The sequence below is a fragment of the Hoplias malabaricus genome, chromosome 17 (genome assembly GCF_029633855.1).
Source record: "Hoplias malabaricus isolate fHopMal1 chromosome 17, fHopMal1.hap1, whole genome shotgun sequence".
Lineage (NCBI taxonomy): Eukaryota > Metazoa > Chordata > Actinopteri > Characiformes > Erythrinidae > Hoplias > Hoplias malabaricus.
Window position 1 is genome coordinate 32,740,407 of NC_089816.1, and position 12,618 is coordinate 32,753,024.

Genomic DNA, 12,618 nt, shown 5'->3' on the forward strand with positions numbered 1-12,618 from the left:
ATATCGGGGGCACAATGACACTCAAGGAGCCATGGAGTAGAATGCTAGATACATGAAACGAGCAAAATAACACTCTTTACACTGCTTTACACTTTACAAAGAAATTCACCACTTTTAAACACTCAGGCAAAAGAAAGAGTAACTTTTTAAATCTAAGTCTAAAGTGCATTTCTGTGGAGTGGCGTATACTGGCTGTTGTGCTGTTTGGGGGCTGGATGTCCTAATGCTGCTGTGTTTTAGTGTGTAAGTGAGTCAGGTGCCAGTGCAGAACTGAGGGTGGGACCAGCCCGGGCGTTAACTGTGAAGCACTTTGTTTCTTTGGGAAAAAGGGGCTGAAAGGAGCTGTTCCGAACAGAGCTGTTTAGACAGAGGGAGGACAGTGCTCTGGTGTTTTGACCACACGTCACAGACGTTTTATGAAGACCCCAGAACTGTATTTAAATGTGGAAAAGGAGTCGAATGTGTCCCTTTAAAAGAGTATCAGCAGGCTGATGTACCAGCAGTTGATTCAAGAGACACACCTCCATAACACAGAGAGACAACATAAGAAAATATATATCACTACCACTACTACTGTTTATTTAAAGTGATATTCATTCGACAAATGTCTGGATCTGACTGATAATTCAAGTCACCCGGAGGAAACCCGCGCAGACACAGGGAGAACACACCACACTCCTCACAGACAGTCACCCGGAGGAAACCCACGCAGACACAGGGAGAACACACCACACTCCTCACAGACAGTCACCCAGAGGAAACCCACACAGACACAGGGAGAACACACCACACTCCTCACAGACAGTCACCCGGAGGAAACCCACGCAGACACAGGGAGAACACACCACACTCCTCACAGACAGTCACCCAGAGGAAACCCGCGCAGACACAGGGAGAACACACCACACTCCTCACAGACAGTCACCTGGAGGAAACCCACGCAGACACAGGGAGAACACACCACACTCCTCACAGACAGTCACCCGGAGGAAACCCACGCAGACACAGGGAGAACACACCACACTCCTCACAGACAGTCACCCAGAGGAAACCCGCGCAGACACAGGGAGAACACACCACACTCCTCACAGACAGTCACCCGGAGGAAACCCACACAGACACAGGGAGAACACACCACACTCCTCACAGACAGTCACCCAGAGGAAACCCGCGCAGACACAGGGAGAACACACCACACTCCTCACAGACAGTCACCCGAAGGAAACCCACACAGACACAGGGAGAACACACCACACTCCTCACAGACAGTCACCCGGAGGAAACCCACACAGACACAGGGAGAACACACCACACTCCTCACAGACGGTCACCCGGAGGAAACCCACACAGACACAGGGAGAACACACCACACTCCTCACAGACGGTCACCCGGAGGAAACCCACACAGACACAGGGAGAACACACCACACTCCTCACAGACAGTCACCCGGAATGGGAAAGGTTTATGTAGCATAAAAGTGTGGGGGAGGGTTACTAACGCCTTAGAATAAATACTTGCATAAATATAGCGTCCCTACTTCGCGGATTTTCGTTTATCGCTGGTGGTCCTAGAACGTAATTCCCGCGATAAACGAGGGAACACTGTATATATTCATTCATTCATTCATTCATTCATTGTCTGTAACCCTTATCCAGTTCAGGGTCACGGTGGGTCCAGAGCCTACCTGGAATCACTGGGCACAAGGTGGGAATACACCCTGGAGGGGGCACACTGTATATATAAGAGTAAAGTAACTTTTGTATAGAATACAGTGAGTATTTACAGTGTATTGATATACAGAGGGTTAATCACCTCGTAATACAGAGGATCCAGTATCATTCAGTAGTCCCAAATGTGTCAGCTGTGGGTTGACGACAGGGCATCAGAGAGAGAGAGAGGTTTCAGAAATCTGCAGAGAAATGAAGCTTAGGCGCTAAGGACACACCACATCAGTGACCTGTTGGCCCTCTTCTGTAAACCCTTGGCCAAGGTCAGCTGGAGAGAGCCATCAAGTTTCATTAGATGTTTGATTCGTGGTGTAGCGATGCACACTCTCGATTAGAGTGCGTACACTGCACCAGGGCCGTGTTCTGCTGTTGCTGTGTAGTTTTACAGTGACGTGTGATGAAACTGGCTGATGTATTTCCTGATGTCAGTGGTGCTTCAGACCTCGCCTTTCGTCGGCGCTGTCATAGCTCCTCCCTCTGTCTGAGTTTGTGGGGATTGACCTGTGTCAGAGGCCGAGTGTGTGCGCATCGGGTCAGCGGACAGTGCCTCTGGATGTCTGTCTGTCTGTATGGCCGCGGGTGACGTAGCCTGCAGGGTGTGTGTGTGTGTGGGGGGGTGAAGGGCACAGCGAGCCTGGTCTGGAACAGAAGGGATTAAATGTGTGAATGGCTCTCTCTGCGACACTTCCCCTCCAGCCCCGCTGCTGACGCCATGCTGGTGCCCTCTGCTGCTCATCTGGACTGTGTGTGTGTTGATCTGGTCAACCCAGGGGTTTATTCAGGCCTCAGACCAGTGTGATAGGGGGCAGGTTGTAGCCAAGTAAACAGTGCTTTTGTGAGGCTTTGCGTTTGAAAATACTTTTCTGGAGGGGTTTTCATTCGTCAGTCTTCAAGTTTCAACCCAGGACAGACTCACTTCTCTTTTATCTATTACAAAATATTCATTCATTCATTGTCTGTAACCCTTATCCAGTTCAGGGTTGGAATCACTGGGTGCAAGGCAGGAATACACCCTGGAGGGGGCGCCAGTCCTTCACAGGGCAACACACACTCACACATTCACTCACACACACGGACACTTTTGAGTCACCAATCCACCTACCAACGTGTGTTTTTGGACTGTGGGAGGAAACCAGAGCACCCGGAGGAAACCCACACAGACACAGGGAGAACACACCACACTCCTCACAGACAGTCACCCGGAGGAAACCCACACAGACACAGGGAGAACACACCACACTCCTCACAGACAGTTACCCAGCTGCCCACGCTCATACCTGTGGATGATTACACACACTCACCCAGTCACTCGCACATGTGGACAATGTCACATAGCTACTCCAGCTGCCAATATGTGAGTTCGGACTGTAGCACCCAGAGGAAACCCACACAAACACAGGGAGAACACACCTCTTCAACCCACAACCCCAGGCACCTGTAATTAATTACATTCACATTTATTTATTGCTTCCTTGTTGCGCTACAAATAACTGATGGCTTTTGCAGTCCGGCTCTGGAAGGTCAAGGCCCAAGGTCACGTACAGTTTACTCCCGGCATCAGGGCTAAAAGACAGGAACACAACTAAATCCCAGAGAAATTTCCTCAGGAAGCTTCAAAAGCCCTCATAATCAATCCTATTAGACAGAAAAGACGTGCTAATGCCTGGTTCTGCCCGTCCTTCTTTTCCCACTGTCTTTTTGATCGTTGATAAGATGCCGGTGATGCAAGACTAATTCCCATAAAAGGCATGTGCCTGTAACTATAGCTGTGAGTGTAATCTCTCGCTGATCTGCTTCTCGTAAAAGAGCGAGCGTGAAATTAAAACAAGCTTTTTCACCTCGCTCCTTCATCTCCAGCACCTCCACGTCAATATCCGTTCTGTCTTTTCTGGAGATTGTAGCGTTGTTGTGTGTGGCCCTGACTCTGACTGTGTGTGTGTGTGTGTGTGTGCTGTCATGTGTCCGTGTGGTCAGCTCGTCGTGGTTCAGATGGACAGAGCTGAATGCTCACGCTGCCGTGTGAGAACGAGAGGGAGGCACTGAGGCTGAATTAAAAAGCTTTTATTGGAGTCAATAAGCCAAAAGCTCTCGCAGCCAGTGTGTGCTGAGCCCGAGCTGTGAGGACAGGCCCTGGTGTTGTGGACTATTGCGGTGTGTGTGTGTGTGTGTGTGTTGGTGGAAATCGCCCATTTATGTTAGAACAGGGAGCTCCTTTCATTTTGTTTAGTTTTTTGTTTTTCTTTTTCTTACACTGTCCTGTCCAAATGTTTGTAGACACCCTTTAAAATAAGAGTACATTTATGTACAAACTGTCACAGTGCCTTCACCTTTCTCCGTGTCTATGCTGGGACCCTCAAGCGTACGTCTTTTTACATCCCTTTTGTTCAGGGACAGAACAGTTTGTTTTATTTTATTGTAGAGTTTTATTAATAAATTCATTCATTGTCTGTAACCCTTATCCAGTTCAGGGTCGCGGTGGGTCCAGAACCTACCTGGAATCATTGGGCGCAAGGCAGGAATACACCCTGGAGGGGGCCAGTCCTTCACAGGGCAACACACACACACACATTCACTCACACACTCACACCTACGGACACTTTGGAGTCACCAATCCACCTACCAACGTGTGTTTTTGGACCATGGGAGGAAACCGGAGCACCCGGAGGAAACCCACGCAGACACAGAGAGAACACACCACACTCCTCACAGACAGTCACCCGGAGGAAACCCACACAGACACAGGGAGAACACACCACACTCCTCACAGACAGTCACCCGGAGGAAACCCACACAGACACAGGGAGAACACACTACACTCCTCACAGACAGTCACCTGGAGGAAACCCATGCAGACACAGGGAGAACACACCACACTCCTCACAGACAGTCACCTGGAGGAAACCCACGCAGACACAGAGAGAACACACCAACTCCTCACAGACAGTCACCCGGAGGAAACCCACACAGACACAGAGAGAACACACCACACTCCTCACAGACAGTCACCCGGAGGAAACCCACACAGACACAGAGAGAAGACACCACACTCCTCACAGACAGTCACCCGGAGCGGGAATCGAACCCACAACCTCCAGGTACCTGGAGCTGTGTGACTGCGACACTACCTGCTGCACCACCGTGCCGCCTGTAGATTTTTATTTTTAATTAATTATATTTTCATTTTATTTTGTTTTTCTATTTTTTATTCAGTTTTCCTTCTTGAGAAGGAGATGAAATAGACCACAACTGGATCTTAAGGGTGTGTTCACACATGGAGTTCAGTTCCTTTGATTTGGTCCAAACAAGAAAATGATGTATTGTTGTGTTTTACTCCTGGTTTGGTTTGAGTTCACACTGATTCTTTTAAAATGGAACCAAACTAAGTACGGTTTGTTTTTTTTAAAGCGCTCTGTTCCCTCAAGGCATGATTATCTCAGGGCAACATTCCCTGTGTTGGGTTTGTACTCTGTTCACACTTGAAATAAACCGCATCTGAAAGTGGTCTCACTCCGGTTGTTTGGTGCGCAAGCATTCACACTTACTGTAACAAACAGGATTAACAGAGCAATCGCACCAGGGTCCGACCCAAAGCTGGACCCCTGAAGGGACAGCTAAACAGGGAGCAGCGTCCTCAGTCAGCGTGTTCAGCGCCAAGTGTTGGCTAGAGGGGCACACAGCCTGCAGCAATGGGCCATGGAGCATTGGAACTGGGTTCTCTGCAGCAATGGAGCCCCATCCAGTAATTTAAAGATGACTTAAAAAGGCGTTCATTCATTCCCATGTATTTACATTTATGGGTGCCGTTTGAGTAAAGAGTTATTCGTTGTTGCCTGCGCCGGTTGGCTGCTTCCCTGAGAATCTGCTCTGTGATTGGCTAAACCTAGCACTGCTTCTCTCACTCTCTCTCTCACTCAGGCTTCAAGTGTCCTGTTTGCTCCAAGTCGGTGGCGTCCAATGAAATGGAGGTTCATTTCATCATGTGTCTGAGTAAGCCCCGCCTCTCCTACAACGGTAAGACACGCCTCTTTATGGCACTTCAATGTCCAGAACACTTTCTGAATGCTCCATCTTGTTATCTCGTTTGTCTTTGTTGTTCAGCCTCTCCTCTCGTCCTCCGTCTCTTCTCTGACTCACTGGGTGATGTGGCTGAGCATTAGTGATGGTCTCTGAGCCACCTGAACATTCTCACCCATTGTTAGCTGGGAGGTGAAACCTGTGTACACCTACACGTTTAGTAAATTCAGCTAGTGTGAGGTGCACCTATTATGGACACAGGTTTAATTACACATGCACAGCTCGTACAGCACTGACTGACAGAAGGGGACACTCCACACATCTTCATAAGGTCACCATGCATGATGCCAGTCGTGGGCTGAGGGGTATAATAGGCCCTGGCATTCTCTGGACTGATGGAGTTCCATCCAGTACATTTGGAATGAATTTTAGTGGCATTTGTGATGCAGCAGGTAGGTTTCGCAATCACACAGCTCCAGGGACGTGGAGGTTGTGGGTTCGAGTCCCGCTCCGGGTGACTGTCTGTGAGGTGTGTGGTGTGTTCTCCCTGTGTCTGTGTGGGTTTCCTCCGGGTGACTGTCTGTGAGGTGTGTGGTGTGTTCTCCCTGTGTCTGTGTGGGTTTCCTCCAGGTGACTGTCTGTGAGGAGTGTGGTGTGTTCTCCCTGTGTCTGTGTGGGTTTCCTCCGGGTGACTGTCTGTGAGGTGTGTGGTGTGTTCTCCCTGTGTCTGTGTGGGTTTCCTCCGGGTGACTGTCTGTGAGGAGTGTGGTGTGTTCTCCTTGTGTCTGCGTAGGTTTCCTCCGGGTGACTGTCTGTGAGGAGTGTGGTGTGTTCTCCCTGTGTCTGCGTGGGTTTCCTCCGGGTGACTGTCTGTGAGGTGTGTGGTGTGTTCTCTCTGTGTCTGTGTGGGTTTCCTCCGGGTGACTGTCTGTGAGGAGTGTGGTGTGTTCTCCCTTTGTCTGCGTGGGTTTCCTCCAGGTGACTGTCTGTGAGGTGTGTGGTGTGTTCTCCCTGTGTCTGTGTGGGTTTCCTCCAGGTGACTGTCTGTGAGGAGTGTGGTGTGTTCTCCCTGTGTCTGTGTGGGTTTCCTCCAGGTGACTGTCTGTGAGGAGTGTGGTGTGTTCTCCTTGTGTCTGCGTAGGTTTCCTCCGGGTGACTGTCTGTGAGGAGTGTGGTGTGTTCTCCCTGTGTCTGTGTGGGTTTCCTCCAGGTGACTGTCTGTGAGGTGTGTGGTGTGTTCTCCCTGTGTCTGTGTGGGTTTCCTCCAGGTGACTGTCTGTGAGGAGTGTGGTGTGTTCTCCCTGTGTCTGCGTGGGTTTCCTCCGGGTGACTGTCTGTGAGGAGTGTGGTGTGTTCTCCCTGTGTCTGCGTGGGTTTCCTCCGGGTGACTGTCTGTGAGGAGTGTGGTGTGTTCTCTCTGTGTCTGTGTGGGTTTCCTCCGGGTGACTGTCTGTGAGGAGTGTGGTGTGTTCTCCCTGTGTCTGCGTGGGTTTCCTCCAGGTGACACTCTGTGAGGAGTGTGGTGTGTTCTCCCTGTGTCTGCGTGGGTTTCCTCCAGGTGACTGTCTGTGAGGAGTGTGGTGTGTTCTCCCTGTGTCTGGGTGGGTTTCCTCCAGGTTACACTTTGTGAGGAGTGTGGTGTGTTCTCCCTGTGTCTGCGTGGGTTTCCTCCGGGTGACTGTCTGTGAGGAGTGCGGTGTGTTCTCTCTGTGTCTGCGTGGGTTTCCTCCGGGTGACTGTCTGTGAGGAGTGTGGTGTGTTCTCCCTGTGTCTGAGTGGGTTTCCTCCGGGTGTTCTGGTTTCCCCCCATGCTATTTCTGTGGTTGAATGCAATCAAATCCTCACAGTAATGTTTGAACATCTAGCGCAGAGTGTTCCTAGAAGAGTAGAAGCTGTTACTGCAGCAAATGGGAACAAACTCCCTTCTAAGATTTTTTTATTTTTTTTTGACTGTGTGTTGTTTGTTTGTCTGTTTACAAAAAATGACCTGAAAAGGTTAAAGGGTCCAAGGAATCTATGTTAATAGAGAGGTCAATGGAGCTTTAAAAACACATGTGGGTGGGTGTGTGTGAGGGTGTGAACACCGCAGGCTCTATTGATCACGTTGAGAGAATGAAGCAGGTCTAAACATGCTCTGTGTTTGGGAGCAGGCAGACGCAGGACCGCCCTCAGAGAGGTCCATCGCTCCCAAACAAAAACATAGATGACATAGTACATCTACAGAGGGAATGTATAGTCTATGTATGTAAATGAATGTGCATATGTAATGTACTTAAAGGGAATGTCTACGATTGTTGGTAAACAACATTTGAGGCCAGCCCACCACTTCTTTTCAAACTGCTGCTAATTTAAAGAACTCAACAGCTTACAACTTCAGAGGAGAACGCAAACTGCCCAGATCTGTCACATCAGCCGACAGACGCCTAGCACCATGAGTGGTGAGATTGAAGGTAGAGGAGGGGACATCTTTCTACCCAAAGATTGAGGCAGATTGTGGTCTCTAGGACTCCTAGGATCCGGTGGTCAAACCTGTGAGCTCTGGACCACTCAGGAACTCCAATTCTGCGCTTTATTAAAACCATTAGTTTGTACTTCTTTACACTAACCAGTTTTGTACTATTACAAGGAAGAGGAATCCCACTGATTTCAAGCTTTTTTGTGGAGCTGCACCTGTGTCTATAGAGTATTCTACCCCGTTTCCATAAGGGCTTAGTGAAACATCTGTGACATACTTTGGCCACAGTACCACAAGGATCAAACCCCACAGCAGCTTTCTCCTGCCATCTAAACACCCCTGTTCAGAACAGCTTGTACTTCTCCGTTCTCGTTTTTCCTCTGTGCTCTCATTTCTCCACGCCCGCTGTGTTCGTTTTTCTGTTTAACCTCGTCTTTGCGTTTTCACAAAAACAGGTTCCCGCGCTGTGATTGGACGGACTCAGACGAGGAGGCGGGGCTATCCTAAAGTCTCGGCACTGAGTTTTTTTATTTTTCCCCATATATAATCAAGAACTTGGTGGTCTTGTTTCACAGTGTGTGCGTTGGTGGGCTCCAGATTGTCAAATTAATATTCATAATATTTCCCTTTTAAAGAAGCTAAACTACAAAGGGTTTTAAACCTTCAGTCAAACAGTGCATTTTCAGTTTCTGTGTAAAGTGTGGATTCAGTTTAACTTCCCTCCGTTCACCACAGCTCCAAACAAATGAACTTCATGCAAAGATAAGTTTCTGTGCCCTTCCCTGCAACCCCCCTCTCGCTCTCCACTTCTCCCTGACCAATGGCTAAATATAACTCCAGGTATTAAAATATCATGCAGAGTCGAGTCTTAAAAAAGACACAGCTCACTGGTCAGCTCACGTGGGCTTCTCAAAGCATGTGCCCGCTGCGTCCAGCTCAGGTTTGCAGGCTTCGAAGTAGGGTATCAACTAACGTTTATGTTTGTAATCGGTTCAACGTTAAACTAGGAGCGGTGCAGTGCAGAGGAATTATTACACGGCTCATGTTTCTAATTATTTCTAGGTGTTTTCTGTTTGTAAGACGTATTCTTACTTGGCACACGTGTCTCTTTCCACCGGTGGATCGTTTCCCAGGTCTGAAGCGTTATGTCTGTCACTGGAATAAATTAAATACACCTGGGTTTGCAGTGGTTCCAGTGCATGGTTCCAGTCCAGACAAGGATCAGTACTGTCCACTACAGTGACTGCAAATATAAACCAGCTTTTTCCAGCTGTGTGCTTCCATGTTTGGATCCATTCCTCTTGACCAACTTGTGATTTCCCAATCCTTCAGAGCTACACACGTTTACCCTAAGTTTGGCTTTGAGCGTGAAGCTCTTTTGCTCATGTGTAGCTGCACCAGCCTCCCTTTCCCTTTCACACTCGTCTGTGTGTGACCAAGTTAAACACAAAAAAATAGGTTGGAGGCCTTTTGTGAGTTTTGTGTGTGTGTGTGTGTGTGTGTGTGTGTGTGTGTTTGTGTGTGATTCAGAATTAGCAGTTTATACACTGTTCATAAACTCCGTGGGGCTTCAGAGTCTAAGTACTGAAGCATAACAAGTGCCATGGTACACAGTCGTATCTGGGGAAAGACGCACAGACTAACTGAGTCAGAAAAGATAGCACACACACACACACACGGGGCTGCACTTGAGCTTGTTATCCTCTTATGGGTCTGCGACTTCAACAACTTAGCTGTGTACTGAGTTAAGAGAACGGACAGGTGTGTGTGTGTGTGTGTGTGTGTGTGTGTGTGTTTTCCACTCCCTAGTTATCCTATCTGGATACAGAAATGGATTAGTGAGCAGGCCACTGGGACCCGAGCCCAGGGGCCTCCTACTCTCAGGGGCCATGGGGGGCCACAGACGTGACCCAAATACTCAAGAGAGTCTACTACGAGTGACAACATTAGATATAAATTTAGCGCTTCAATATGTACGAATGTTGTTATTATTAAAGGGGATATTTCAGTTTGTGGTGGTGGTAAATTAAAAATAAAGTTATAATATGAAAGTATAACTAATAAAATATACATTAAGCCAAAATGCCTCCCTGTTTTTTGCTTTTTTTTGTGTGTGGTGTGTTCTCCCTGTGTCTGCGTGGGTTTCCTCCAGGTGACTGTCTGTGAGGAGTGTGGTGTGTTCTCCCTGTGTCTGTGTGGGTTTCCTCCGGGTGACTGTCTGTGAGGAGTGTGGTATGTCTGTGTGGGTTTCCTCCGGGTGACTGTCTGTGAGGAGTGTGGGGTGTTCTCTCTGTGTCTGCGTGGGTTTCCTCCGGGTGACTGTCTGTGAAGAGTGTGGTGTGTTCTCTCTGTGTCTGCGTGGGTTTCCTCCGGGCGACTGTCTGTGAGGAGTGTGGTGTGTTCTCTCTGTGTCTGCGTGGGTTTCCTCCGGGTGACTGTCTGTGAAGAGTGTGGTGTGTTCTCCCTGTGTCTGCGTGGGTTTCCTCCGGGCGACTGTCTGTGAGAAGTGTGGTGTGTTCTCCCTGTGTCTGCGTGGGTTTCCTCCGGGCGACTGTCTGTGAAGAGTGTGGTGTGTTCTCCCTGTGTCTGTGTGGGTTTCCTCCGGGCGACTGTCTGTGAAGAGTGTGGTGTGTTCTCCCTGTGTCTGCGTGGGTTTCCTCCGGGTGACTGTCTGTGAAGAGTGTGGTGTGTTCTCTCTGTGTCTGTGTGGGTTTCCTCCGGGTGACTGTCTGTGAGGAGTGTGGTGTGTTCTCCCTGTGTCTGTGTGGGTTTCCTCCGGGTGACTGTCTGTGAGGAGTGTGGTGTGTTCTCCCTGTGTCTGTGTGGGTTTTATGAGTGTGTCTCTGTGAGGGACTGGGGAAGAGGGGCTACTGGGATCTCGGGGTGCAGCAGGACGTGGATGCTTAACTAATCTGATTTCCTTTTGCAGCATATGTCTTCCATCTGACTCTGTCCTTCCTTCTTTAGAGCCCTCTATTCATCTTCCCTCCCTCCCTCAGTTTCTCGCTGTCTTTCTCTCCAAGCTCATCTCCTTATCTCTATTCTTCATCCATCCATCTGTCTGTGCCCTGTCTGCTTCTCTGCAACTGCTCAGGTAGAAGAGGGCGATATGGAACATATATATTCCAGTATAGAGACCATTTTACAATAAACAAGTTCCTCAGTTCTCTGAAGCTGAAACAGACAATGCCCCAGTGAGTAGGCCATTCTCCCTCCAGTCTGTGGAGGCAGCCTATCAAGCTCGGCCTTTGATAGGACTTCAGGATGTAGACTGAAGGCCGTACATATCTGGGTACAGCAAGGCAGAATAATCAGTGTATTATGTGTATTATTTTATCTCATATATTTCTTTTTCTTGACGTTATGGAACTTTTATATATGTCAGAGTATGAGCCTTAGCCTCAGTCACATCAGGCTTTTTTGCAGAAGGAGTTACTGTAAAACTGCCGCATGACAAAATATAGGTTATCAGGTTACAAGCTGGTGGTAGTCTCAGTCACACAGCTCCAGGAACCTGGAGGTTGTTGGTTCGAGTCCCGCTCCGAGTGACTGTCTGTGAGGACTGTGGTGTGTTCTCCCTGTGTCTGCGTGGGTTTCCTCTGGGTGACTGTCTGTGAGGAGTGTGGTGTGTTCTCCCTGTGTCTGCGTGGGTTTCCTCCGGGTGACTGTCTGTGAGGAGTCTGGTGTGTTCTCCCTGTGTCTGCGTGGGTTTCCTCCGGGTGACTGTCTGTGAGGAGTCTGGTGTGTTCTCCCTGTGTCTGTGTGGGTTTCCTCCGGGTGACTGTCTGTGAGGAGTGTGGTGTGTTCTCTCTGTGTCTGTGTGGGTTTCCTCCGGGTGACTGTCTGTGAGGAGTGTGGTGTGTTCTCCCAGTGTCGGTGTGGGTTTCCTCTGGGTGCTCCGATTTCCTCCTACGGTCCAAAAACACACGTTGCTTGGTGTCCGTAGGTGTGAATGTGTGTGTGTGTCACATTGCGAAGGACTGGCGCCCCCTCCAGTGTGTGTTCCTGCCTTGCGCCCAGTGATTCTGGGTAGGAATAAAGAAATAGCGAAATACTGCTGCTTCACTTGAGGCACTCGCCATCTTTCAGTCAGCGTGACGAAGCAAATATGTGAGTACATTAGATGTACGTAACGTATTTAACACGCTGTTATTTATCGGCTGATTTAATAACAACATATTGTTTTAAATTTCTTTAATAATGGCATTGTTTCCACCAATGAACCCAAACTCTGCTCTTTTAAAGAGGACCTGAAAGCTCCTTCCTTTCTGTGTTCACTATGAAAGTGACATAAAGCAAAGTTCAGGCCTCTTTCAGGTCCTCTTTAACACTGAGGGGGTTTCAGATCATTCGGGCCCTTCCTGGCAACCACAGAGTCATTAGAAGTGTTGTTCAAAGGTGTAAACAAGAAACATTTAACA

The 12,618-nt window shown here is 48.8% G+C and overlaps 1 protein-coding gene across 2 annotated transcripts in view; it reads left to right on the forward strand.

The window, feature by feature from the left end:
• znrf1 (zinc and ring finger 1) overlaps positions 1-12,618 on the forward strand; it is a 58,801-nt gene that overhangs the window by 37,577 nt on the left and 8,606 nt on the right. For both annotated transcript variants that reach the window (XM_066650115.1, XM_066650114.1), the window contains one exon: positions 5,644-5,739. In XM_066650115.1, coding sequence (XP_066506212.1) covers positions 5,644-5,739 — 96 coding nt within the window. The remainder of the gene's footprint in view (positions 1-5,643; positions 5,740-12,618) is intronic.